This window comes from Podarcis cretensis (assembly GCF_951804945.1).
Source record: "Podarcis cretensis genome assembly, chromosome: Z".
In the NCBI taxonomy this organism is placed as follows: domain Eukaryota; kingdom Metazoa; phylum Chordata; class Lepidosauria; order Squamata; family Lacertidae; genus Podarcis; species Podarcis cretensis.
The window spans coordinates 615,592-638,976 of NC_137184.1; the positions used below are offsets into that span (position 1 = coordinate 615,592).

Here is a 23,385-nt window from a genome sequence, read left to right on the forward strand (position 1 = left end):
CATTTTCAGCCCTGGGCTTAAGGCGCAAAACATTTCGATGCGACATGTGGCGCGATCCTGTGCGTGCCTACTAGGAAGTAAGTCCAAGCGAGCTGAAGCGGGCTTCCTCTCCAGAAGGAATAGGATTGCTGCCTAAGTCCGCGTCTGCTTCCCTATCCCTCTTTAAGTCAAACGAATGAACGAAATGCGTGTTCAAATGCCCAGTCCTCCCCTTCTTGCGCTTGTTACAAAACGAACAAATGTCCCAAGTTTTGTTTCATGTTTCCCCCCCCCCCCAAAAAAAATTTACATTTGCAAATTGAACCCAGCTGGGTTGTTGTCTTTGTGGAGTCCTTTAGTTCCTTAAACTAATGCGTAAAAATGAGAAGAGACGGGAAAACAGGGGCCGAGGCTTGGGGAATTTTCTTAAAACCGCCCCTCTTAAGCAACCCCAGAATTTCGGGCATCGGGACACCCGACGGCTAATTTATCCAATTTCTGAGTTATCCGTTCCACCTTTGAAGAAAAACATTTTTAAAGAGCAAAACGGGGACAAACACCCAAAAATAAAACAAAAAAAGAGACCCGATTTTTAAAAAATAATAATAATAAAGCAAAGTAATAATTCCCGCTCTATTTCTTTTCCACTTAGCAAATTCCAAAAATATCCGAAATCAAAACGGGAGGATAGTGACTAAAAAGGCGACTGCAAATGTCATGTTCTGATTAATATAAATCAGTTCCTCTCCATTTTCAATAAAATCCCAAAATAAAATAAAACACATAAAATCGGTACAAGCATTTATTTATTGTTTCCCAGGCCTGAGCGTGGAAGCGCCAGCCTCCAGCCGAGAAGGGTTCGGAGCCGTCGGCCCACCGGAGGCTCCCAGCGCCTCTGGGTCCCCACCCTCGCGGCGACAGTGGGCGAAAGAAGGAAGGCACAGAACGGGTAAGGGGAAAGCCCTTGCTGAATGGTCAGTCTGTTTTAAACTAAAAAACAGGATAAACTAAAAAACGGTCTAATTTCCGCCCCATAAAAAAAGAAAAGAAATAAAGGCCTTTGTCACTTTGAATATCTTGTGCGCAACGAGAATGAATTTAATCTATTTTTAATATATAGTTTTTTATATAAATAGATAATTATATAGAGATATTACTGACTTTACCTTTTTTGTTTTAAATGGGGAATCAGAAAGACAGAAGGAAAGAAAGAAAAAGGAAGGAAGAAACATAATTTTAGTAAGCCAAAAAAAATGAAAGAAAAAGAATTTTATTTATCAGCCAAAGCCACTCCCCCGCTTAAAATTATTTCTTAATCGAATGCATTTTATTTATTCACTTATTCACCCCTTATTGTTAGCTACTCCGAACCCCTGAAACGCAGGATCCTTCCCAGAAAAGCTGCTGCGCTTTTCCTCAGCACCAGAGTAGACCGCTTTGGCAGGCTCACTCTTCCCCCGATCTCCCCGATTCGGTTCCCTCCATTGCAAGTGGATTCTTATTATTTCAAAGAATGCATATATTATTATTATTATTTAAATGAATGCATATATATAAATGAATGCAATTAAATAATGTTATATATATATATATATATAACTGCTCGGCCGCTGGGCAAATCTGGGGTTCCCCTGCCCTCACTTTCCCCAAACTTTGGGATCTGGGCCTTCCAGAGGGGAGCCACTGGCGCCTGCACATCACCGGAGCAGCGGAGAGCGGGGTCTCCTTCTCGGCGGCCCTACCGTTTCAGTCTCGCCGCGGTCGATGGCGGAGCTGATGGCGGGCGTGTCGCCTTTGGCTCGCCGGTCCATCTCATCGATGACGCCGTGCATCTCTGAGCCGGCCAGGCTGTGGAAGAGCATGGCAGGGCTGGGCTGGTGGCCGGCGGGCGCCGCTTGGGAGGTCCCGCGCTTCTCCTGCTCGTCCTCCGGCCGCTCCCGTTACTCGCGGTGAGGCCACGCCATGCCTCCAACGCGGCCGCGCCGTCTCGCCTTCGCTTCCTCCTTTCTGCCTGCCTGCCTGCCTGCCTTCGCGGTTGCTTTCAGTCCCCTGGCGAGGTCGGCTCAGGCCAGGCCAGTCGGCGGATGGAGAGCGGGATGGCGGGGTCGCTGGCTGGCTGGCTGGCTCAAAGCATCGCCGCTTGCCTGCTTGCCTCCTCGCCCCTGCGCAGCCCCAGGACGCCCGGACGGCGAGAGCTCCCGCCGCGCTTGGGACGAGCGGGCAGCCGGCAGGAGGCCTACGGGCAGCGGCTGGCGCAAAGCTCCTGGACGGGCCGGATCCGCGGCGGGGCCGGCCGGAGCACTTCTCTGCAGGGCAGGCGCAACGGTGGCGGAGGTGGCTGCTCCGGGGACCGAGGCACGGGGGAGGGAGCGAGCGAGCGAGCAAGCAACTGGCGGAGGGGAGGGCCAGGCCGGGCGACCGGGAGGAGGAGGAGGAGGAGCCGCGATCCGGGCAGGAGTCGCTGTAGTCCCAGCCCAGCGCAAGGCTCCGCGCCTTTTCTAGCGTTGCTCTGACATCACGTCGGGCGCGGCGCCCATTGGCTGCTCAGCTCCGGGCCAGGCCCGGCCACCATGTGCTCGCGCGGGCCCGGAGAGGACGGAGGCCGTAGCCGCCGCCGGCCTGACGCGCGCAACCCAGGCGGGCACCTCGAGAGCTCTGTCTTCCTGGCCGCGCCGTCGGGGCCAAGCCCAGCCGGGCTGCTGCCTCAGTCAGAAGCGACCTGGAGTGAGGAGTGGCAGCGCAGCGGCAGTCTCCGCGGAAAGATCCCGGTCCGGGTAGAGACCCCCTCCCGCTCCTCCCCGCCACTCCCAGCCCTCCTGGGGAAAGCGGGGGGGAGGAGCTTCCGCCTGGCCCCGTCCTCGCAGGAGGAAGGCGAGAAGTGTCGTACTTTTAGACCCTCCAGGGCAGCCCCCAGAGGCTCCCGGGATGGAGCGAAGCCGCGCAAGCTGCGCTTTCTCTTTCAGCACCCGCAGGGAACGGAACCTGCCACCGCCCAGCAGCGCCCTGAGCATGATCCTCCGGGGACCTTTCCCTCTGGGGACAGCTCCCCCAACAGAAAATGATGGGAAGAGGCGGGTGGAGAAAGAGAAGGCGGCAACAAACATGGCAAGAGGGGTGCAAGCTAACGAATAACTCCTGAGGCAGGGATGGCTCCTGGCTGGGCGCGTGTCTGAAGACAGCGGCTCAATGCTATTCGTATGAGCGCAACGACCGTTTTACCAGCGACGTGCCCTTGAAGCGTTCAAGAACTTGCCCTACAGAGTTGGAAGCGCAGGTCCCATGAAGCCCGTTTTCCACATCTCTAAGGGCAGACGTCGCCCACCTGGTGCCCTCCAGATGTTTTGGACTCCAACTCACATCCGCCCCTGCCTGCAGTGCTGGAGCTGGTGGGAGTTGTAGAGCCAAACACCTGGAGGAATTAGGTTAGCGAAGAGACAGAGGGTAGCTTAGGAATACCGACTTGTGGGGCACTCTGCTGGTTTTGTTTGTTTGCTTGCTTGCGAACTCGACCTTTCAGACTCCCAGGACTGCCTCCCTAACATTCGTATATTCTTCGTGACTTTTCCTTCCCTCCACAAGGAAGGCATATATTAAATGTCCGTCTCCTAAAACCGGCGTCCCAAAATGCAGAAGGGGCTGAGGCGAGTTAAAAGGAGGCGCCCCTTAAGCTGGAGTGGGGAAATAATTGGGTTCACCACACCATGCCGCTCCTCACACGCACCATGACTGGGGATCCCTCCCCCTTTTCACGCGGAGGAGCCCCTTACCAGCTGTTTGAGAAACCCTTTACTTAAAACTAGGAAGTCAGGAAAAATGAATAAAAACATTGTGGAAGGAAATTATGGAAAGAGAGAGAAGAAGGGACGGAGGAAGGAGATACGAAGCTAATTCTCCACTGGCCCTGTCGTTTTAGGCTTTCCACACGGGTCAGACACGTTCCCAACGGGATTCCGTCCTGATCTCTGACCCTACACATACCTGAGCTGCTTAAATACCCCCTTGGAGGTCTCAAGGCTCGACCCTGCAGCCTCTGCCCTCCCGCCCCCCCAGGACACGATCCAGACTAAGGGGACCGCAGTGGAGAGCCCTCAGTGGGTTAAGCAGGCGCTGGGAACTCCGGCTCGCTTGACGCCCAGAAACCTGTCACTGATACCAACCAGCTTTAAAGCGTTTGACTGATCTCTGAGTCTTTTGCCTGGGTGGCAATGAACGACAAGGAAGGTTGTTGGGTGGGCGGCCTGTGGGTGTCCAGAAAAGCGGGATGAAGCAGGCAGTGGCATCACCTGGTCCCTTGGACGTTTCCATTTCCCCTGGGCCATGAAGCCACAGGAACATGGGAAGAGGCTCTGCAAAAAATCAGCCATTGGCCCATCTACCTCGGTATTGTCCACACTGACTGACAGCGGCTGTCCAGGGTTTCAGGCAGGGGACATTACCAGCTGCTCTCCCGGGACTGAAGCTGGGATCTCCTGCCTGCAAGGAGATCTGCCACTGAGCAGCACCGGGCCTTTTGGACCTGGGCCGCCTCCGCCATTTGAGCAAGTGGAATGGGTTTAGCTTAGGTGGGCCTGACATAATCTGTAGAAAGGCGGGAGTGGACGGACACCTCCTGCTCCAAACGTGGTGGTGACAACAGCAGCAGCAGCAGCAGCAGCTAAGCTGCAGCCAAACTCTCTGGGCGTTTTGGAAAGCAGCCCAGACTCAAGTGGGCAGAGGCAGACAGAAGGCATCTCCGGTTGGGGCTGAGGAAAGGCGCCTGTCTGGAACGACGGGCGGTCAGGGGCATCAACGCCGGGCTAGGACGACCTGTGCCTTGATCTGGCAAGGTCTGTTCGACAGTGGAGCAGACTCGCTCGGAGGAATGGTGCGCTCTTCTCCACTGGGAATTTCAAGCAAAGGATGGGTTGCCATCTGGATGCTTCATGCATGCTTTAGTTGAGATTCCTGCATGGCAAGGGGGTTAGACTAGACCAGTGTTTCCCAACCTTGGGCCTCCAGCTGTTTTTGGACTACAACTCCCATCATCCCTAGCTAGCAAGACCAGTGGTCAGGGATGATGGGAATTGTAGTTCAAAAACAGCTGGAGGCCCAAGGCTGGGAAACACTGGACTAGACGACCCCCAGGGCCCCTTCCCACTCTACAGTTCTGCGCTGCTAAGGCAGCTGCCCTCTGTTCTTGCCTGGGAGTTGTGTCGATTTGCTAGATGCTTGCGCGCGTTATGTGTCCGGGGAGCAGCGCATCCCGAGGAACCGTGGACCGGCTCCGGAGCGCCCTGTGCGCGAAGCCTGCTCAATCGAGTCCCTCCAAGCAGGGCAGGGTCCCGGCCTCAGGCCCCGCTAACGATCTCAGAGGGACTGGAGTCTATATTTTATGTAATTAGATTGATTTAATGCCTGGAAACAGCAACACAAGGGCTATAATTTAAGAGGGATGAGGGGCCCCCGAAAGCCCTCCTCTCCCCCCACCAGCTCCCTCTCCCACCCACCCCTCACTCTCATTATCTGCTTAAGCGAAGTGCGAGCACAAGAAGAGACACCCAGCGCGGAAAGGATGGATTGTAAGTACGCCGGATGCCTGGCAAGCTCGCTCCTGACATCCCAGCGCCACGCTCACATCACTCAGGACCAGAGCAGCAGCAGCAGCAGCAGCAGCAGTGCCACCAGCAAAAATCTATTAATCGTTGTCGTTGTTTTTATTAGTGTTGTTTTTATTTTTACTACTATTACTACTACTGTACTATTATAATTTCAAATACCTTTTTTCCAAGGGGAGCCCCTTCTCAGACAACCACCCCCCTCCACCTGGTGGGAGGCGACAGGTGAGCGCCCGCCCGGCCCAGCCAGGGCCATCTGCCGCCCGGGAGTCCCCAAACGCCAGGCCCGCTCCCGCGACAGAAGCCAAACAAAGGGAGGTTTCCACCGAGGGAGGCGGAAGACCCTGCTAATTGCCGGGTTTCAGGTGGTCCCTCCGTCTGTCTGTCTGCTTGCCTGGGATGCCAAAGGGAATCGGGGCAGGGAGGAGACCCCCGGGGCCCCCTCCCATTCTCCCAGCCTAGGCAGCGGCTTACAAGGGGAGGCAGCTCCCTGGCACAAACCCTAACTCCGGATTGAAAGCGGACTGTAGAGTCATCTCCGGTTTCTCCGCTGCGGTGATAGGCCCGTTGAACGCCCAGACCCAACAAGGCAGTGAGGGGGCATCGCGTGTCAGTGGGGGGGGGGTCACCTCGGCAGGCCCCCGATAACTGGACGCAAAGCTCCCACATCAGGGAAACCGCAAAAAGGCGGGTGCGCAGAAGCTCGCGAGGTGCCCAAAGGCCTCGGAGGGGGACTCTCAGCTCTCGCTTCCCGGACCAGCGCCTAGCAGACGCCCGGCAGCTGCAGCGCTGAGTTTTCTCGTCTCCAGTTAGGTGTTTTCGCCCTTTTGTGTAAGAGAGTTCTTAAATGCTTTTAATAATAACAATAACAGCAACAACAAAAACAAAAATAATTTGCCCTACATCCGAACGAAACAGTTTTGTGCTAGGAGCGGCCCGAATGTAAGGCAGGTTGTTAATAATAATAATAATAATAATAATAATAATAATAATAATAATATTTATTTCCATGAGTGGAAAGTGTACAACTTAATGCTTTTGGAACGAAACTTCTGGGGGAGGCTAAGATCTTCCTCTCGCCTCTTCTTCCTTCCTTCCTCTAACCCCTCCCTCCCTCCCTCCCTCCCCCCACTCTGCTCTGCACAAAGTTTCTTTTCCCACCAGGGTAAGATTCGGCTATGGAGGAGAAGGTTCCTTCCCGCCCCACTCGCAGGAATAAATTGGGAGAATAACCGAGAGCGTGTCTGCTTTTCCATTTTTGCAAACAGGATTAACAGCTCGCGATGGATGGACGGAATGGAAGCCGTAATTCGGCGTGGAAACGCCCAGGCTGCTGCTGCTAATGAATGGATGGATGAATTACAAACAAGGTGCCAAATCGTATAGGTCGGTTGCGTGGCTTCTGTCCCAGGAGGAAGTTTATTCTGGAGGAGCGCAGGGTCGAATCCTGCCCTGCAGCCGCCTCCATCCCAGCCCGCCCAGCTCCTCTTTCCTTGTGCAACACTCCCCCCCCCCCCCGCCAATCGTGTGTCCTAGTCGGGGAAGAACACGACATTTTAGGGCGATTTGAAAAGCTGTCAGTCATCGCTAAATCAGCTCGGATCGCCCTCCATCCTGCGCCGATAAATTAGGTACAGTAATTAGATGCCAGGAGGAGGCCGAGGAAGGCCGAGGGCTTGGAGTCGAGCCATCAGGAAAAGAAGGGGCTCAGCAGCCAGTGAGGCAGGCAGGATGAGGCCCCGGGACAGAAAGAGAGGAGGGGGTGTCCTGGCAGGGCTTCTAGAAGTCCAGGGCTTTTAAAGAAGCGCCCCTCCCAACACACACACCGCCTCCCTCCCTCCCTGCCTCTTTTTCTCCAGGTGTCAAAGAGGGAAGAGAAATCTTCACCACACGATCCTCTCTAGGGTCCTGTTAAATGCACTGAACTTAAAACAGAACAAGACACGTGAAATATGGGTTTTGAGCGTGCAATGTCAGAAGCGTAAAAAGGTTGGAAGTCTTTCTGTCTCCCCTCCCCCCCCTTTTTTTTAAAGAAGCAACGGGTATTATTAATATTGTATAAAATGCAACTGGAGCACAGAAAAAAGCGGGGGTGGGGGAGAGAGAAAAGAGCTGGATCTGTCGGGAAGAGGAAACCGGTTTCCTGTTCGGGTTTACTGAGGTTCTGCGTGTGTCTGTTTCTGTCTGGAAGCTGCGCTTTTGCTCCAGAAGAAGAAGAAGAGTAGTAGTTTGGATTTGATATCCCGCTTTATCACTACCCTAAGGAGTCTCAAAGCGGCTAACATTCTCCTTTCCCTTCCTCCCCCCCAACAAACACTCTGTGAGGTGAGTGGGGCTGAGAGACTTCAGAGAAGTGTGACTGGCCCCAGGTCACCCAGCAGCTGCAGGTGGAGGAGCGGGGAAGCGAACCCGGTCCCCCAGATTACGAGACTACCGCTCTTAACCACTACACTACACTGGCTCTCCAGAGGAGAGGCAGCCGGGCCGGCCAGGCGCCTGGCTTGGGCTTTAAGGTTTTGCCAAAGGGATGGCAAAAATTACTATTACTATTACTATTATTATTATTACTATTATTATTGCAGAAGCAGCTCGATGGTAGAACATCTGCCTCGCTCACAGAAGGGCCCCATGTTCAGACCTCAATGGCATCTCTACTTAGGGCTGGGAGAGACATCAGCCTGGAACAGGGTTGCCAACTTGAATAAAATATTGGGGGGGGGAGGGAAGCCCCGCCCCGCATAATCGATCACATGACTGGGCACACCCACACTGAATGGCAATGCCCATCAATGGGGGGGGCCTTTACTGGGGGGGAGGGGGCGAAGGGACCTCCGCCCCTAGGAGTTGGCTTTTATGCCCTGGAATCCTGGAGAGTTACTGCTGCCAGTCCGTGTAGACAATACTGAGCTAGATGGACCAATGGAGAAAGGCGAAGGAAATGGGAAAGCAGGGGGCAACGGATCGGTGCCTTCTGCAAAAGAAGGGGAGATTTGGATTCCTGGGGAAGAGAAGGCAAAAAAAGAAGAAGAAGAGCTTAGGCGGGATTGTGCGTGTTCCCGACACGTGTAGCACAGCTAATTTTAAAATAAATAAGCAAAAATCAACAACATCTCTACCCTCTCTGGTCAGACGCGAGTAGCCCCGGCAGAGAGAGAAGGAGGCAGGTCCGTCGGCCGATTGAGCTGCTCCGCAACTGCTGCCCCGCGGAGGAGCCTCGCTAGCGGAATCCGCAGGAGACCTTTGGGGTCTCGTTGGTGGCCGTCCGGTTTCACAGCACCCCCTTTTCCTCCCCTCTAAGGGCCGCAGTCGAGACCGATCATTGCAACAAATCTGCAGAGGATTTAAAACGCCTTGTCTAGTAAGGCAGCCCGCGCTGCTGAGATCCAGGAGGAAGAGGTTCGTTGGGGATGGGGCTGTGCGCCCCCCCCCCCCGTTTGGCTCTCCTTTACAAGGCAGCCGAAAGAAGCTACTTGCCCAAGCCTCTGCCTCAGCCCCGAGCGGACGGGGTGGGTGGGGGTTCAAAGGGGGAATTGCCTTCCTCTCCTCATCCCTCTCCCCCCCCCGTCTCCCTCTATCCCAGGCCCCACCGAGCTTCTCCATCCTGACAGTGGGGCACCCCCCTCTCTGCTTTCTCCACCTGGCTGCCAACCTAACCCAACCTTAGAATTAAAAAATGAATAAAATAAATAAATTTACGAGTTCCGCGTGAACCAATCGGAGAGGTCCGGAGGGCTGGGGCTGGGTTTTGGGTGGCTGGTGGGCTGCGTAAATATTGTGGCACAAGGAGGGGGGTGAGGGGGCGGGAAGCGGCCCTTCAGCAGAAGCTTGGGCAGACAGGGGGCTAGACAGACGGATGCCTGCCTGCATCCAGGTACGAGAGAAGAAGGCGAGCGAGGCAGGACAGCTTCCAGATGTGAAGCAGGCAAATGGAAGGCCAGTGGGCGTCCGGGGTGAGGTCTTCTTTAGGTGGCCGAAGGGCAAATGTCAGGGCCGGCGATGGCGGAAGGGTCTTGGCCCAGGATCCATCTGGGGGGTTGCAGGATTGGCCCAGGATCCATCTGGGGCGGGGGTTGCAGGATTAGGTGGAGGGGGTGGCGGAGAGGGGGTCGCTGCTGTGCTTTCACTTCTCCTGAACGAGCTGGAGGAGCACCGGCCGCAGTCCGGAAGGTCTCCTGCGCAAACCTTATTGACAAAATAAATGGAGGGGGGGCCACACAAATATACCCCTCTCTCATCTCCTTTATTCTTTTTCTCCTGACACCCTTTTATTAAGGTGCGTTTTGCCTTGTGGATCTCTAAGCAGAAGCTTTTTTCACACTTCCTGTCGGTTTATTTACATATATTTTAGATATAAAGCAATATTTCTGTTTGTTCTTCGTTTTCGTTTGGCTGCGGAATCACGATTATAGCCCTCAGTTCGGAACAAATAAAACCCAGTATCGAGATGTTAAATGACGTGATTGGTTTAGAAGGATTTTTACCATTACAAATAACATTTTGTTTTGTTTTCGCCCCTCTTCCCCCCGCCCAGCAATCATATAAATTATCACCCCCGTTTTTTGTCGAAGAGGGGGCTCTTAACGAAGGTCCTCCTCGGTCGCCTTCAGCCGAGAAACCTCGCAGCCCCCGCGGGGGGGAAACGGAAGGCGAAGGCCGCCTGGGTGGGAAGGGGGGGCTCTGGCACCGCAGGCGGGTGGATGGGGATGGGGTCAACAACTGCACTGGGCCGAGTGAGTCCAGGCTCGCCCCATCCCCGCCACGCACAACCTTTTCTAGCCCATGCTGCCCACTCTCGATTTAATGCACTGAAATTGCGGGCCAAAAGACGCCAGCCGATCCAGGACATCTTCCCCGATTCCCCTTCCATTATTTCTCTCTCTCTCTCTCTCCCAAGATCACCTGGTCATTGCATATTTATTCTCCATTTCCCCCAAACTGCCCTAATTGGAGCCTTCACCCTTTACAAACCGGTCGCTGATCCACCCTGCCCCAACTTCGCTTGTTCCTCTACGTCACACTCGCCGTCCTCCAACCAACCCACCCCAGCGATACCAGCAGCGTCTCTCCATCAGGAGCCCAGGAGCCTTCGACGGCAGTGCAGGATCGTTCCCCAGCATTGTGGGGAGGGGGCAACCCGAAGGAAAAATATTGCCGAGGCAACGAGGAACCTAGTTGCCAGAGATCTTTTCAGGGAGCACAGTTTCCCACCCCTGCCACCTCTCTCTCTCTCTCTGCTCCCCGCACCCCAGGTTCTGACGCTGGCCCAGCGCGCTCACTTCTGTCTCGCAAGGAGCAATTAGCGGTTCTTTTAATTAATGAGCCATCCTCCGAACGGCACAAAAACAGTTCTGGCAGCCACCGGCTCCTTCCGCTTAAACGGAGGCGAAGAGCTGCTCAAAGATGAGAAACAGGCGACTGAGAAGGCGAAGGGAGAAGAGGAGCCGGCCAAGGTGGGAGCCGCCACGTGGACCTTCGCGGGCCTGGGTCCGTCTCCGCGGCGAAGAACCCGGGCCAGGCTGTGGCAAGAGAGAGGGAAAAGGGGAGGGGGCCGGATGCACAAGCCTCCCCGGGAAAAGGGCCTTCCCGAGCGCAGCAGGCTGAGGGAGACCCCTCCTGCCCCGAGGTCGGAACCTTCTCGTCGAGGCCGGCAGGAACTGCTGGGTTTGGGAGCCCTTCTGATGCGCGTGCGTTTGGGGAGCCGAAAGAACAACGCGGGGAAGGGCTTTCTCCGGGTAAGGGAAAGCCGTCTGGATCCAGCCTGCCCCTCCCGCGTTTCTTCACTGCCAGCTTCTCTCCCACTCACTGAAGTTATTTCAAAAATTATCTCTCCCTCCCTCTCTCTCTCTCTTTCTCTCCGGTGAAGAAGGGAGCAAAAGATGCTAAGGGCTTTCGTCAGAAATATTGTTTTCTGCCCCCCGCGGCTCAGGAACTAACGAACGCGCGCGCACGCTCCGTCCCGAGCACAAGCGATGCACAGCTTCCTCGGGCGGCTGCTGCTATCTCCTCCTGAGAGGTGGGAGAGATCTTCGAGAGAGCGCCCCTCACTTCCCGACACGCGCCCTGCCCTTTTCACACAGCCACACGGGCGCCTTCCTCTCGGTTCGTGGTCGGCGGGCCCACTGTCCAGTCAACCCTTCCTCTCCCGACGCAGGTCCTCTTCTCGCAGGTCACCCAGATAGGAGCCAACTCCTAGGGGCCGAGATCCCTTTGCCCCCTCGGTAAAATATTTGAGCCCCCCCCCCCAAAAAAAGTTAATGAGCACTGGCATTCAAATAGTGGGTGTGTGCAGTGCCATGTGATTGATTATGCGAGGCGGAGCTTACCTGCCCCCCCCATTTCATTCAAGTTGGCACCCCTGCTTCTTAGACTGGGCAAGGGAACCCCTTTCCTATCCCGGATCCCCACAGGGACACGGGTTGGCGCATGCCCACGTTACAAAAGCGACAACATCGTCCAGAGGACTGAGAGTCAAGGGATGCCCCTCCCGTGCGCCCTATTCTCACTATGCAGATTCTTTCCTCGGCCACGCCCGTCTCTCCCGCCCCGCCCCTCTCGTCTCCCGATCCCTCCGCAACCACATTTCTAATTATTCTAACGAGGAAGCCTGGCAGGGTGTTCCGGTCGCGCTATTCTTCTCTCACCCCCACCAGTAGCACTTGCAACGCCGGCGCGTCCCTATATCTCTGACTAATGTGACGGGGGGCTCCGGAGGCAGGACGGCTCCCCACTTCATCCCTCTTGCGTATTTGGGGGAATCAGAACCCAGCGGCGCCGGATCAGTACCCACCGGCTGGAAGCTTGAGCTCGGCAACATGGTCCTTCGGGGTGGGGGCTCGGTGTTTCCAAAAGTGCCCAGCGGCAGGATGGCCGGGCCGGGCGGCGGGCCCTCAGAGGCGCGCAAGGCCGGGCAGCGAAGCGAGGGCGTCTGCAGGCAGCAGCCTCACAACCAAATTGGCCTGTTCTGACTCCCGCTTGCAGAGCCTCCTGCCCCTCTTAAGTTGACTAAAAGCGCTGCAACAGCGTCAAGTGGAGGAGAAAGGGAGCCGAGATCTCCCTCCTCGCATCGTGTCTTCTTTTCCTCCTTTCCCTCTCGCTCGTTCCTTCCTTTCCACGCCAGCTCTGTGCTGAGTGAGCTCAGTGAGCGCGCGGAGTTGAGTGAGGAGCCCCGGCAAGGGCACCTCCGTATCCTGCGCCCTCTCCCTCGGCCTAATTTCCCCAAGCCCTCCTTCCCCGCCTCTGCCCCGCTTCCTCCCTTCAGCGGAAAGCAGCCAGCTGTCCTCATTAGAGTCTCTGGGCAGGCGGGCAAGCCCCTCGGGGCTTTCCTCTCCCTCCCCAATCACTTCCTTGCGAGTAAATGGTCCCGGAGTGGGCTGGGACCTGCACCTTCGGAAGTCAGCTCCGAAGGAGGCAAGCGGAGGATTTCCATCCAGTAAATCAAGTGAGGAGCGGAGTTTGCGAGAGGACCCATTCCTGAACAAAATAAAAACACCGCCACGCCGGTGTCAAAATACAAAGGGGGGGGGGGCGTCGGCGGATTAGCTGCTCCAAAGGCCCTTCAGGGCTTCTGTCCCTCCAGAAGCGGAGTTTTGCAAAACCGCCACCCGCCGCTCACACACAACACGGAAGCGCGCTGAACTCATATAGGGACCTAATCTTAAAGCATTATTTAGATGCTGAGAAGAATCCAAATTTTGGGGGTGGGCGTGGAAAGGAGAGGAGAGGGAACGTGGTCAAAGTGCGTGTAAACCGTACAGAAGCGAAGCAAACACGGAAATCGCGACTTTCGCGCTATCTTGGTTGGGAGCACAAAGGTGCCTCTTTCGCTCGGGGACTAGGAGGCGACCAGGGGGGACCGCACCGCAGCATACCGCGCGCCTCCTGGGCGGCTAATCCTACCCGCGTGAGATCGGCACTGCGGGGAACAAAACCAAAGGCAGATAAGAAAGATTGAGCGGGAGGGAGGGAGGGAGGGAGAAAACAGCTCCGATGGGCTGGACGTCAGTTTAGGAGGCAAGGAAACCTCTCCCGGCCTGGCTGGAAAAGCGCTTGCCCCGGAGGAGGAGGAGGAGGTCGAGGCAGAGGGGGAGCACCTGCCCCGCTGGGTACCTAGGAGTCCCATCCCTACCCCCACGCCCGCAGCCTGGAAGACGACCACCACCACCACCACAACAACAACCACCGCCACAACTATCAGTTATTTCTTCCTTATTCTATGGAAACCAACTCCCTGCCAGAGGCCCGTCAGGTGGTCGGAGGGAAAAGAAGAAGGTGAAAAAGCAGGACACGAAGGAAGGAATGAAATCCCACGAAAGAGGGAACAAGAGAGAGGGGGAGAAGGAGGAGAAGGAGCGGGAACAGAAAGGAGGAGAACATCCTCGTTTGCTCTGCTCGGGAGGCGGCGCGCCGTCGGCAGCGAGGGAGCCGGACCTACCCCGGCGGAGGAGGCACTGAGCCCCAGCGCGGCAGCGTCCGGTCCCTCCTCTCTCTCTCCCCCGGCGGGGTGCCCACAACGAAGCGGCCCACGGGCGACTCGGGACCAGCATGCGCCGAGGAGCAGCAGTTATGCGGGCGGCGGCGGGGCACCAGCAGCGCCAGGCGTCTTGGCTGGCAGGAGGCACATCCACCCCGCAGGCAGGCAGGCGGGCGGGCGAGCAGTGCAAGGGGGAGGGGGCGCCGCCTGACCATCTCCCCCTCCCTTCCCGACGCGCACCTGGGCGCCGCCTTACCTGCCGCCGCAGCCTCCTGCAGTTGCAGTCGCTCGACGATCAGGAACCGCGGATCCAGCTCAATGGCCCAGATGCGGAGGTCGCGCCCGCCCCGACGGGACGCACCGTGGGGGAGACGCAGCTCTTTCGCCCGCCTGCGCGCCCGGAGCGTGGCTGGAGGACCTGGGGGGGGGGCGAGCACCACCTTCAGGGTGAGGAGATCCCTGCCAAGCGTCGAAGCCAGCAGGGGTTCAGAAGCTGCCGGCCTCTGCTCATCCCCCCCTCCTCCCACCCATTTGCCCAACGCAGCTCGAGCTTTGAAGACAGAGGAGAGGGCTGGCAAGGAAGGAGGTTCTAAAGATGGGGAACAGGAGAGGGGTGAGGAGAGGGAGTAGGAAGACGCCAGCGTCCCCTGTTTGTTAGGGGTCATTGCCGCCAATAAGTTCAGGCTGCAGAACTGAAATCCCGGCATCAGCAGAGTTGGGAAACCATAAGTAACCCACGGAATTCTTTGCCGTTGGATGTTAAGGGTTGTAGGATATCCAGAAAGAGCAGACAAGTGGAACATTTCCTGTTTGCTAGAATGGACACTCAGCGGAATGTGGGCCCAACCGGGACGACTTACTGTCAAACTTGGGGGAGCTGCTTCCCCTGGGTGCAGCCAGGTAGGCAGTGCCTTTTTTCCTTAAAAAAAAAAAATTAAGGCTACTCTCATTTTCCTACTCATATTGAAATATTGCCCCTCCATGAGGCCAAACTTAGATTCACAAAATGTTTAGGGGTATGCCTGCCCCAGCGTCCCCCCAGAAAAAAAGCACTGCAGGTAGGGATGGGTATCACTCATGTAAAAGTTACCTCCATGTAAGTACCATGGAGTCCTTTGACCTCAGACTCAACAACTAGCTGCATCTCTAGAGATGAAGTCAGAGAGTAGGAGAGCAAGAGAGAGATGGTGATGTTGCCAGACTTTTATATAAACTAGGGATGATAGGAACTGCAGTCTAAGGACATATGGAGAGCCATAAATTTCCCAGTAGAAGAAGGGTCACTTGCTTCAAATCTGGCTTCTGAGCATCTCAGAGTCCCTTGGCTGCAAGACAAGAAAAACTTTGGGCTGATCCATCCCAGTGGTTCTTAATCTTATGAGGGTGTGTGCATGTGCATGCAATAATATGCAGTTACTAGCACTTGTCTTCTGGATCCACAAGTATCATTTCCATATTAATTGGAATATGGAACATTCTTGGGCTTGATGATTGAACGGTTGGTGGTTCGAATCTGCATGACAGGGTGAGCTCCCGTTGCTCTGTCTCAGCTTCTGCCAACCTAGCAGTTTGAAAGCATACCAGTGCAAGTAGATAAATAGGTACTGCTGCAGTGGGAAGGTAAACAGTGTTTCCTTGCGCTCTGGCTTTTGTCACTGTTCTCTGTGCACCAGAAGCAGTTTAGTCCTGCTGGCCACATGACCCGGAAAGCTGTCTGTGTAAAAATGTCAGCTCCGTCGGCCTAAAAAGCAAGATGAACGCCACACCCATAGTCGCCTATGACTAGACTTAACCGTCCAGGGGTCCTTTACGTTTACTTTCACCTTCAGACTCTGGCTCACCTCTCCACTTTCAGCCCTACTATGTGTCACCAATTGGGAAACAGAAAAGCAAAACACAGTTGGGTTTTGTTCTTGAGAATGGTCCAGATTGTGCCCACAATGGGGACTCAGGAAGCCATTTTTTAAGGCATTGCAGAAAGAGGGAAAGGGATAGCTTAGATACAGGATTCCAGGTTCAGTCCCTTATGGCATTTCCAGGTAGGGCTGAGAAATATTCCTTGTCTGAAACCCTGGACAGCTGCTGGTGGTCAATGTAGATCAATACTGAACTAAATGGATCATTGGGTCTGACTCAGTAAAAGACAGCTTCTTATGTTCCCTATGTAAACAGGGCATTCAATATATTTAAAAAGCGAAAGTCTTCTCCAGAGTCAGCCCAAGACATTTCACTGCCTGGGATGAAGGACAGATTGCCCCACCACAACCATTCCTCATACAGCAGCTGACAGGGGTGGCAGATGAATCTGTGCAAACAATACAACGTCCTGCACTGCACCTGAAGGCAGTACCATCTCGGTGCTTCCTGCCCCCTGGCACCTGCTGCCCGAGGCAACTGTCTCACTTTGTCTGACGGTGGACCAGGCCCAGCTTATCTCAGGATACACAAAAATAGATAGCGTCAGGGTTTGATGGAATGCATCAACTCTAGGGCGATTCAAAACATGCCCACATATTGGACACATCGAAAAACTGATATTAAAAACTGGGAACTAGGATTTTTTCTGTGGAACCAATTAATGATGATTTATGAGCATGCAAAACTTTCCAATGTTTCACTGACCACAATGTTCAAAAGCTCATGAACGTGGGGTACTTCCACACAACAGTTTATTATGGGCTTTGTGCTGCTTGTGTAATCTCAACACAACATCAAAATGCATATTCGTATTTTGTGCCCGTTTAATCTGGATTCACTGTATTGAAGCAAGAAACCCTGCAGGGTAAATGATAAATCTAGATCAAATGGGGAAAATAAGTATGGAATGGTATTTGATGAGGACTTTATCCTGAAGGGTACTGCACAAAAGTTTAACCCCTGAGCAGCCCCAGATTGGTAAAAAAACCGCCATGTAGAAGCATCCTTAGATGCGATTGTCTACACACACATACACCCCCCCACACACACACACCCTGGTCATTTCCATGCTTCCTCTCTGCTAGGCTTTGGAAACAACTGTTAGCATATGGAGTCTGTGTGCAGCCCCAGGAGCCTTTCGGATGGGCTTTCTGTGTATGTGTCTTAATGAATAGAGTAGAATATGTCATGGGGGTGGGGAGGTGGTGTGTATGAATTCAACAGTGCTTAGCTTATTTTGTTAACGTGGTTAATTTTATCTTACAGATTATTACTGCTGCTGTACTTTGTGAATCCTGTGATATGACTTTTGTTATAATAGTATATTTTTGTATTTGTTTAGTTAATAATGTTTTGTAGATTTAAATTGTTTTGCTGATTATTGATTAATTATTCTATGTGATTTACATTGTGTTTGTGATGTTCTATTATGTTATTGTTATTTATTGTTTGTAAGCTGCTTTGCGATTCATGTGAATGAAAAGAAGCATAGAAATATAATCAATCAATCAATCAAATCAACCAAACAAACAAACAACCAATCACTTCTGCTAGGTGGAAACAAGGTCTTCCTAGACCTAGACATCAGTGATAGAGCTTTGCACCCTAAGGTGCCTCCTTGAACATAAGAAGCCCCAACTTTGCTCCCCCTCACCTCTGCTTGATGGTTGCTTTTGGCCTTTGCCACAAGGGAACGCCATCTTCCTCCTGGCAGGTCCCAAACCTACCAGAAACTGTGCTGCCAAGCTTTTGCTTCAGGACCAGGGCTAAGATCATCCATTTTTTTCTTCTTCTGCCTTTGGATTTTGGACAAATCACTATTCAAAGCTGATCCCATTTTGATAGACCACCAGGCACCAGTCAAGCCCACCAGAGCTTCATCCTGGAGACATTTTAAAATACCAAAGTGTACCAGAACCTACAGTTTGATAAGCGAACACTCTGGGACTGCCTGACATTTTTAAGTTGGCTTATATATATAGTGTTTGGGGGTACTCTCATTTTTCTTCTAATATTGAAATACTGCCCCTCAATTAAGCCACACTTAGATTCACAAAATGTTTAGGGGTATGTGTACCCCAGCGTCCCCCCAGAAAAAAGCACAGTATATAACCAATTCAATTTAAACACATGCGTATATTGCCAAAGTCTCAATACAGCTGCCTATTAAAATATATTGAAGGGTGTGTTGGATGCAGAAATGCAGTTCCTTGTTAGAAGGGAAGGGCATTTTCACTTTTTCTTTTTCATTCCCTGTTGCAGCAATGCTCCAGAACTAACCTGTGTTTCAAATGCTAGCCTGCGTGGACCCTTAGCTCCTCACACCCCCAATTTAAATAGCTCATGTGGTGGGGGGGGGGTGGAGAGAGATGTTTGCTTGTAAGCTGCTTCCCCCAGCAGACAAGTGTCTGTAGAAAAGATTCAATCAACTCATAGATGGCACACTTAAAATATGTGGGTGATTAATAGCAGAACCTCCACCATCAGGAGCAGAATACCTCCAATTATCAAATGGTAGAAAGAGAGGGTAGTAATTTCCCATCATGTCTTGATGGATTCTCTTGGGCTGTCCATTGCCAGTGGGGGCTATTTAACATGCAGTCAAACCAACAATTTATGTTTTTCTAGATAGGCACATGTTAGGAGCTGATGCTCACAGATTTTTCCTGTAAGCTTGCTAGAGAGGACTCTGCGAGAGACACTCCCACGGTGCCGTGACAGAGGGAGGGCATAGCTATATGTTCTCCTATCCGCCTGGGCACACTCTCTTACTCTTCCCATCTCTTTCTACCCTGCCAGCAATGTGCGAACACCTGCAAAGTCTGAGCTCCAAGCTAGACTTATACTTAACTGAATTACCATTTTAAGCTTGCCTAAACAAAGCTGCTGTACAGGGATGCCAACTTGAATAAAATATTGTGGGGGCCCAGGTAAGCCCTGCCACGCATAATCAGTCACATGACGCAGTGCGCACCATTTGAATGGGAATGCCCATCAACACAGCCCCTAAGAGTTGGCTTCTATGCTGCTGTATCTGTTACTGTTCAACAAGGATCCTGAGTGAGTAAATGTTATTTTTACATTTTACAAGACTGTGTGGTTATTGTTTTAAGGCGAAGAAAAGGAGGAAATACCAGGAAAACCCAGTCTTAATGCATCCTGGATTACTTAAACTAAAAATCTAAAACTGGCCCATCTAAGCTTTCTTTTAAGCTGCAAAGGGATGCACTCACAACCTGAGGAAAGATGTCTATTTATTAGATAATATTTAATAAATATACCCTCTCCTTGTATCTGTTCACATTCCAACAGCCAGAGGCACAGACGAACTAGAATAACTTTTGGTCTAACTGGATCTGCCCTTATTCCCATCTCATAAAATCCAGGTGCCCACAGATCACTTTGTGATCTGGGGGGGGGGGGTGCCGCAGATGTTTCATTCGCAGACAGTTTGGTTTCCCCTCAATCCCTCTCGTCTAGTAATTTTTGGGGATCAGTGAAGGCCCTGAGTCTTTCAGGAAGGGGATGTAGTATTGTTGTCAACGGGTTGTTGAGAGATCGCAAGGAGGTCTTTGCAGCATTTGTGTTTGCGTTTCTAAAACTTGTCAGATGTCCTCTCACAAGAGTAAATTTGGGGGGTGGCGGAATACGGGCTGGCATTTTGATGCTGCAAAAATTTTTTTTTAAGATGAACGAACGAGCAGCAGCCACCCCATAATATTGGGACTGCCCTGAAAATAAAATAGATATGAGGGTATGGGCAAGAGAGTAAACAAAAGCAATCTTCTAAAGTGAAACTGAAATGAATACATGTTGTTTTGTTGTTTCGCAATTCACGTGTCTGTAATTGTGAATGCAATAGCCAGCGCCAGCGTTCCATCCTGCGTCCTTTTTAACCTGTATTACTAGCATTCACACGTACTTGGAAGGAGCACAAGACAGCCTGAGCCGTTCCTTCAATTCCCAAATTATCATATGGTCCCGTCTTTATCACTGCTCTTTATGACACATGCAGCCGTCAAAATTTCTATAGTTTATCACTGATTCTTCCCTTACACCTCAGTTTCTGCATAAACTGTGGTTCGTTTTGTAAATCAATTCGCCTCTTTCCTCATTTCATCTCCTTGCCAAAAAACACAGCCCCCAAATGGAGTTTCCTTTAAAAACAAGGCCCCTCCTCCCACCCACTCTTTTTGGCACGCTTGAAGTGAACAGATCCGTGCACTTAAATTAGACTGTCTCCCCCCCCCCCCCCATTTATTACTAATACAATCCTCTTAACTGTGATTTATTTGTTAAACAAAGTGCCATAATCCGTCACTTATTCATCTTAATTTCAACAAAATTAAAGTCGTCGCTGTTATGCTACACCTAATTGCGCTGGCAATGAAACAAACGGAGATGTTAATCAAAATAAATTGAAGATAAACAATAAAATCATTAAATCTTTGCAGCAGTAAGTGTAACTAATCAGTTTTGACTTGAAGCAACCGAACACAAATAATGAATCTGTCAGCAAAGACGCGCTCATTAAATAAAGCCACGTTCACTGGGGTCCAGAAGACCGCCTGCACCAGGCAGCCCCCTGTGACCCCCCCGCCCCTCCCTCCCCGCCCCCGCCCCCCTCAACGCACAGGCGCTGCCAGGGAAGCGAGCGGGGCACCGGGAGGCAAGCAGGACCCTCGGTCGCGGTTGCAATCCATACAGTTCTGTCTCGGGCAGACAGCGGCTTACGAAGGATGCTCGGTACACAGGCATGGATCATCTTTGGCCTTGTGGTACTACTGCACGGGAAACAGCGGAGGCGGCGAGGAGGATAAAACAGCAGAACTCAGCGCGCTTCTGCCGCGCTAGAATCGCTAGCATTACCAAGCACAGCGAAGAGGCTTGTGGCTCCTTAACGACTAAAGAAAAAGAAGATTTATTTAAGTAAGAAGCATCTGTGGACTAGAATCTGCTTAATCAGATGCATGAAGAGTAAACCTCAGTTGGCTCAGGAATATGGATAAGCAATGGGTACAGGAATGGCGGCAGTATGTTTTTTGGGGGGGTGTAAACTGTTGGGGGCTAAATGTCAATGGGATGCAAAAAGTATACTGTGTGCCAAGTGGGAAATTATATGCATTGTTTAAGATAGGAAAAGCATTTTCTATAATAGGGTTAATCATCATAGAACAAGTGTGTTTTTAAGGTGAACTGGCTGGGTTCTGCTGCCACAGCCTAGCACAACAACCCTCCTGGAAATTGTGATGAAGCATTTTTTGCAGCCCTTTAAGGGCAACTCACAATGCTGCAACACACATCTTTGCCATCCTTGCAACCCCCTAGTTAATGAGGCTGGCATTGTCATCTATATATATGATCCAAAGACCAGACCAGACCAGAACCTCAGAGCAGACCAGAACCTCACTGAAGGTTGAGCAGGGCTGGGGCGGTTGATGCCCGGATGGGAGACCCGGAAAGCCTTGAATTCCATGATGGGAGAAGTAAATGAGAACAAAACCCCATGTCCCAGATGGGGACTCCTGAGGCTGAGAGTGTTAGGGCTTGCCTAGAAGCCACCTGGGGCTAATGCATTCAGATGCTGGGAATATTGCATTAGCTTCCCTGGCTATCATGCCAGAGCTCCTGTTTTCTAATGCTGCAGTAATAGTAATTATTATTATTATTGTTATTATTATTATTATTATTATTATTATTATTATTATTACCCTTCCCGTCTGGGTGGGTTTCCCCAGCCACTATGGGCGGCTTCCAACAGAATATTAAAATACAATAGTCTATTAAACAGTTGCATTATGGAACTGTGGCTCCTTGACTGATACACTGACATGCCACACTAAATTTCACCCATACAGCCAACTAGAGCACAAGACCACAACACAACTGGAAAGTTTTAAATACCCACACAACAGATTGCCAAGAACATAAGGAGCATCCTCTGGGTCAAACCCTCAGCAACTGCTGTCCAGAGAGATAGCCTGCCTCTTGAGCATGGAGGTTCTGCTAAGCCACAGGTGAGGAGAACATGGCCTTCCGGTTGCTGCTGGAAGACAACTCCCATCCTGCCTGACCCATATAAGCTCTGCATGGCAAAGTTCTTAACCTTAGCCAAGACTTGAGGTCAATCTTCAACCTTATTCCCTCCTGCGGCTGGCTCTGGTCCCTTGTTGTTTGCACCACTCGCATGTATAGGGTAACAATTCTTCCAGTGACCCAGTCAATACCCAGATTTGGGGGGGGGGTCCATGGTGAAGAAAAGGAGTAAAACAGGACCCGAATATTTGAGAAGCCTGTCACTTTGGTCCAGGGTACCTCGGGGATTGCCTGAACTCTCCTCCCCCAGCTCGATCACTGAGATAATCTGCAGGGCTGCTGTTGGTCATACCCTGAGTTGGCGAGGCTCATTTGTAAACAACAATAAACTGACCCTTTAGTTCAGTCCTGTAGAATATGCTGCCAATAGAGATTCAGCAGGAACCTTCTGCGCCAACTTAAAAACAACAACAACAACAACAAAACCTTCTGAAATTTTTTCTTTTCTGCCAGTCCTATGCAAGCAATTAAACATACAACCTTCCACAAATTATTTATTTATTTTTGTACTGGCTTTCGTCCAAAGATCACAAGGTAGTTTACAACAACAAAAAACCACACAACATACATAACACAATAGTGTAAACAAAACAAAACCTGTCTGACAGACATTTAAAAGGCCGTGGGTGGTTAATTTATGTCTGTTTTAAACTTCTTTTGTGGTTTTTATGGTTTTATTGCTGCAAACAGCTTCAGTATATTTTTTAATGACACGGCAATATGCAAATACTTTTTACAAACAAACAAACAAACAAAAACAAACAAAGCAGTGTCACATTGGCTACTTCCAGGCCCCATCTTCCCCTCAAAGCTGGCATTAGAGAGGAAACAAACAAAGACAACCAGCTGATACCAGGGTGCAAGGCAGCTTTCTCCATCATGGCCACCTCCAGATTTTTTTAGACTCCAACTCCCATCAGCCCCAGGAAGCATTGCCCCATGGCAGGGATGATAGGAGTTGGGAGTCCAAAATATGTGGGACATGTTAGGTTAGTGGAAGCCTGGCGTTAAGTTTCCACGTGAGCCACTCAGACTCACGCAAAGGAGCGTGTCTCCGTGTGATGCACTTACTAGGATGGGCAGATAAAAGAGGAAAGAAGAGCTCCTTCCCCTTTAAGAGGGAGTGACAGCTGTCTCATAACACTAGAACTTATGAACATCCAGTGGAGCTGAATGTTGGAAGATACAGAACTGATAAGAGACAAGACTTGTTCACACAGAGCAGAGTTAAACCGCAGAACCCCCTCCCAAAAGTGGTAGTGATGGCAACCAACCTAGATGGCTTTAAAACAAGATCAGACAAATTCATAGAATAATTTTACTGGTGGC

General features: G+C 51.8%; 1 protein-coding gene across 2 annotated transcripts in view; it reads right to left on the reverse strand.

Annotated features, from left to right (window-relative positions):
• LHX2 (LIM homeobox 2) overlaps window positions 1–18,947 on the reverse strand; it is a 58,582-nt gene extending 39,635 nt beyond the window's left edge. Inside the window, exon 1 of one of the 2 annotated variants that reach the window (XM_079962187.1) lies at window positions 14,005–18,947. Coding sequence is in view for 1 of the 2 variants with exons in the window: in XM_079962186.1 (XP_079818312.1) it covers window positions 1,722–1,841 (120 nt within the window). In the remaining variant the exon portion in view is untranslated. Of the gene's footprint in view, window positions 1–1,721; window positions 2,777–14,004 lie in introns of those variants that run through there. The other variant, XM_079962186.1, reaches the window with a different exon arrangement.
• Between the last annotated feature and the right edge of the window lie 4,438 nt (window positions 18,948–23,385).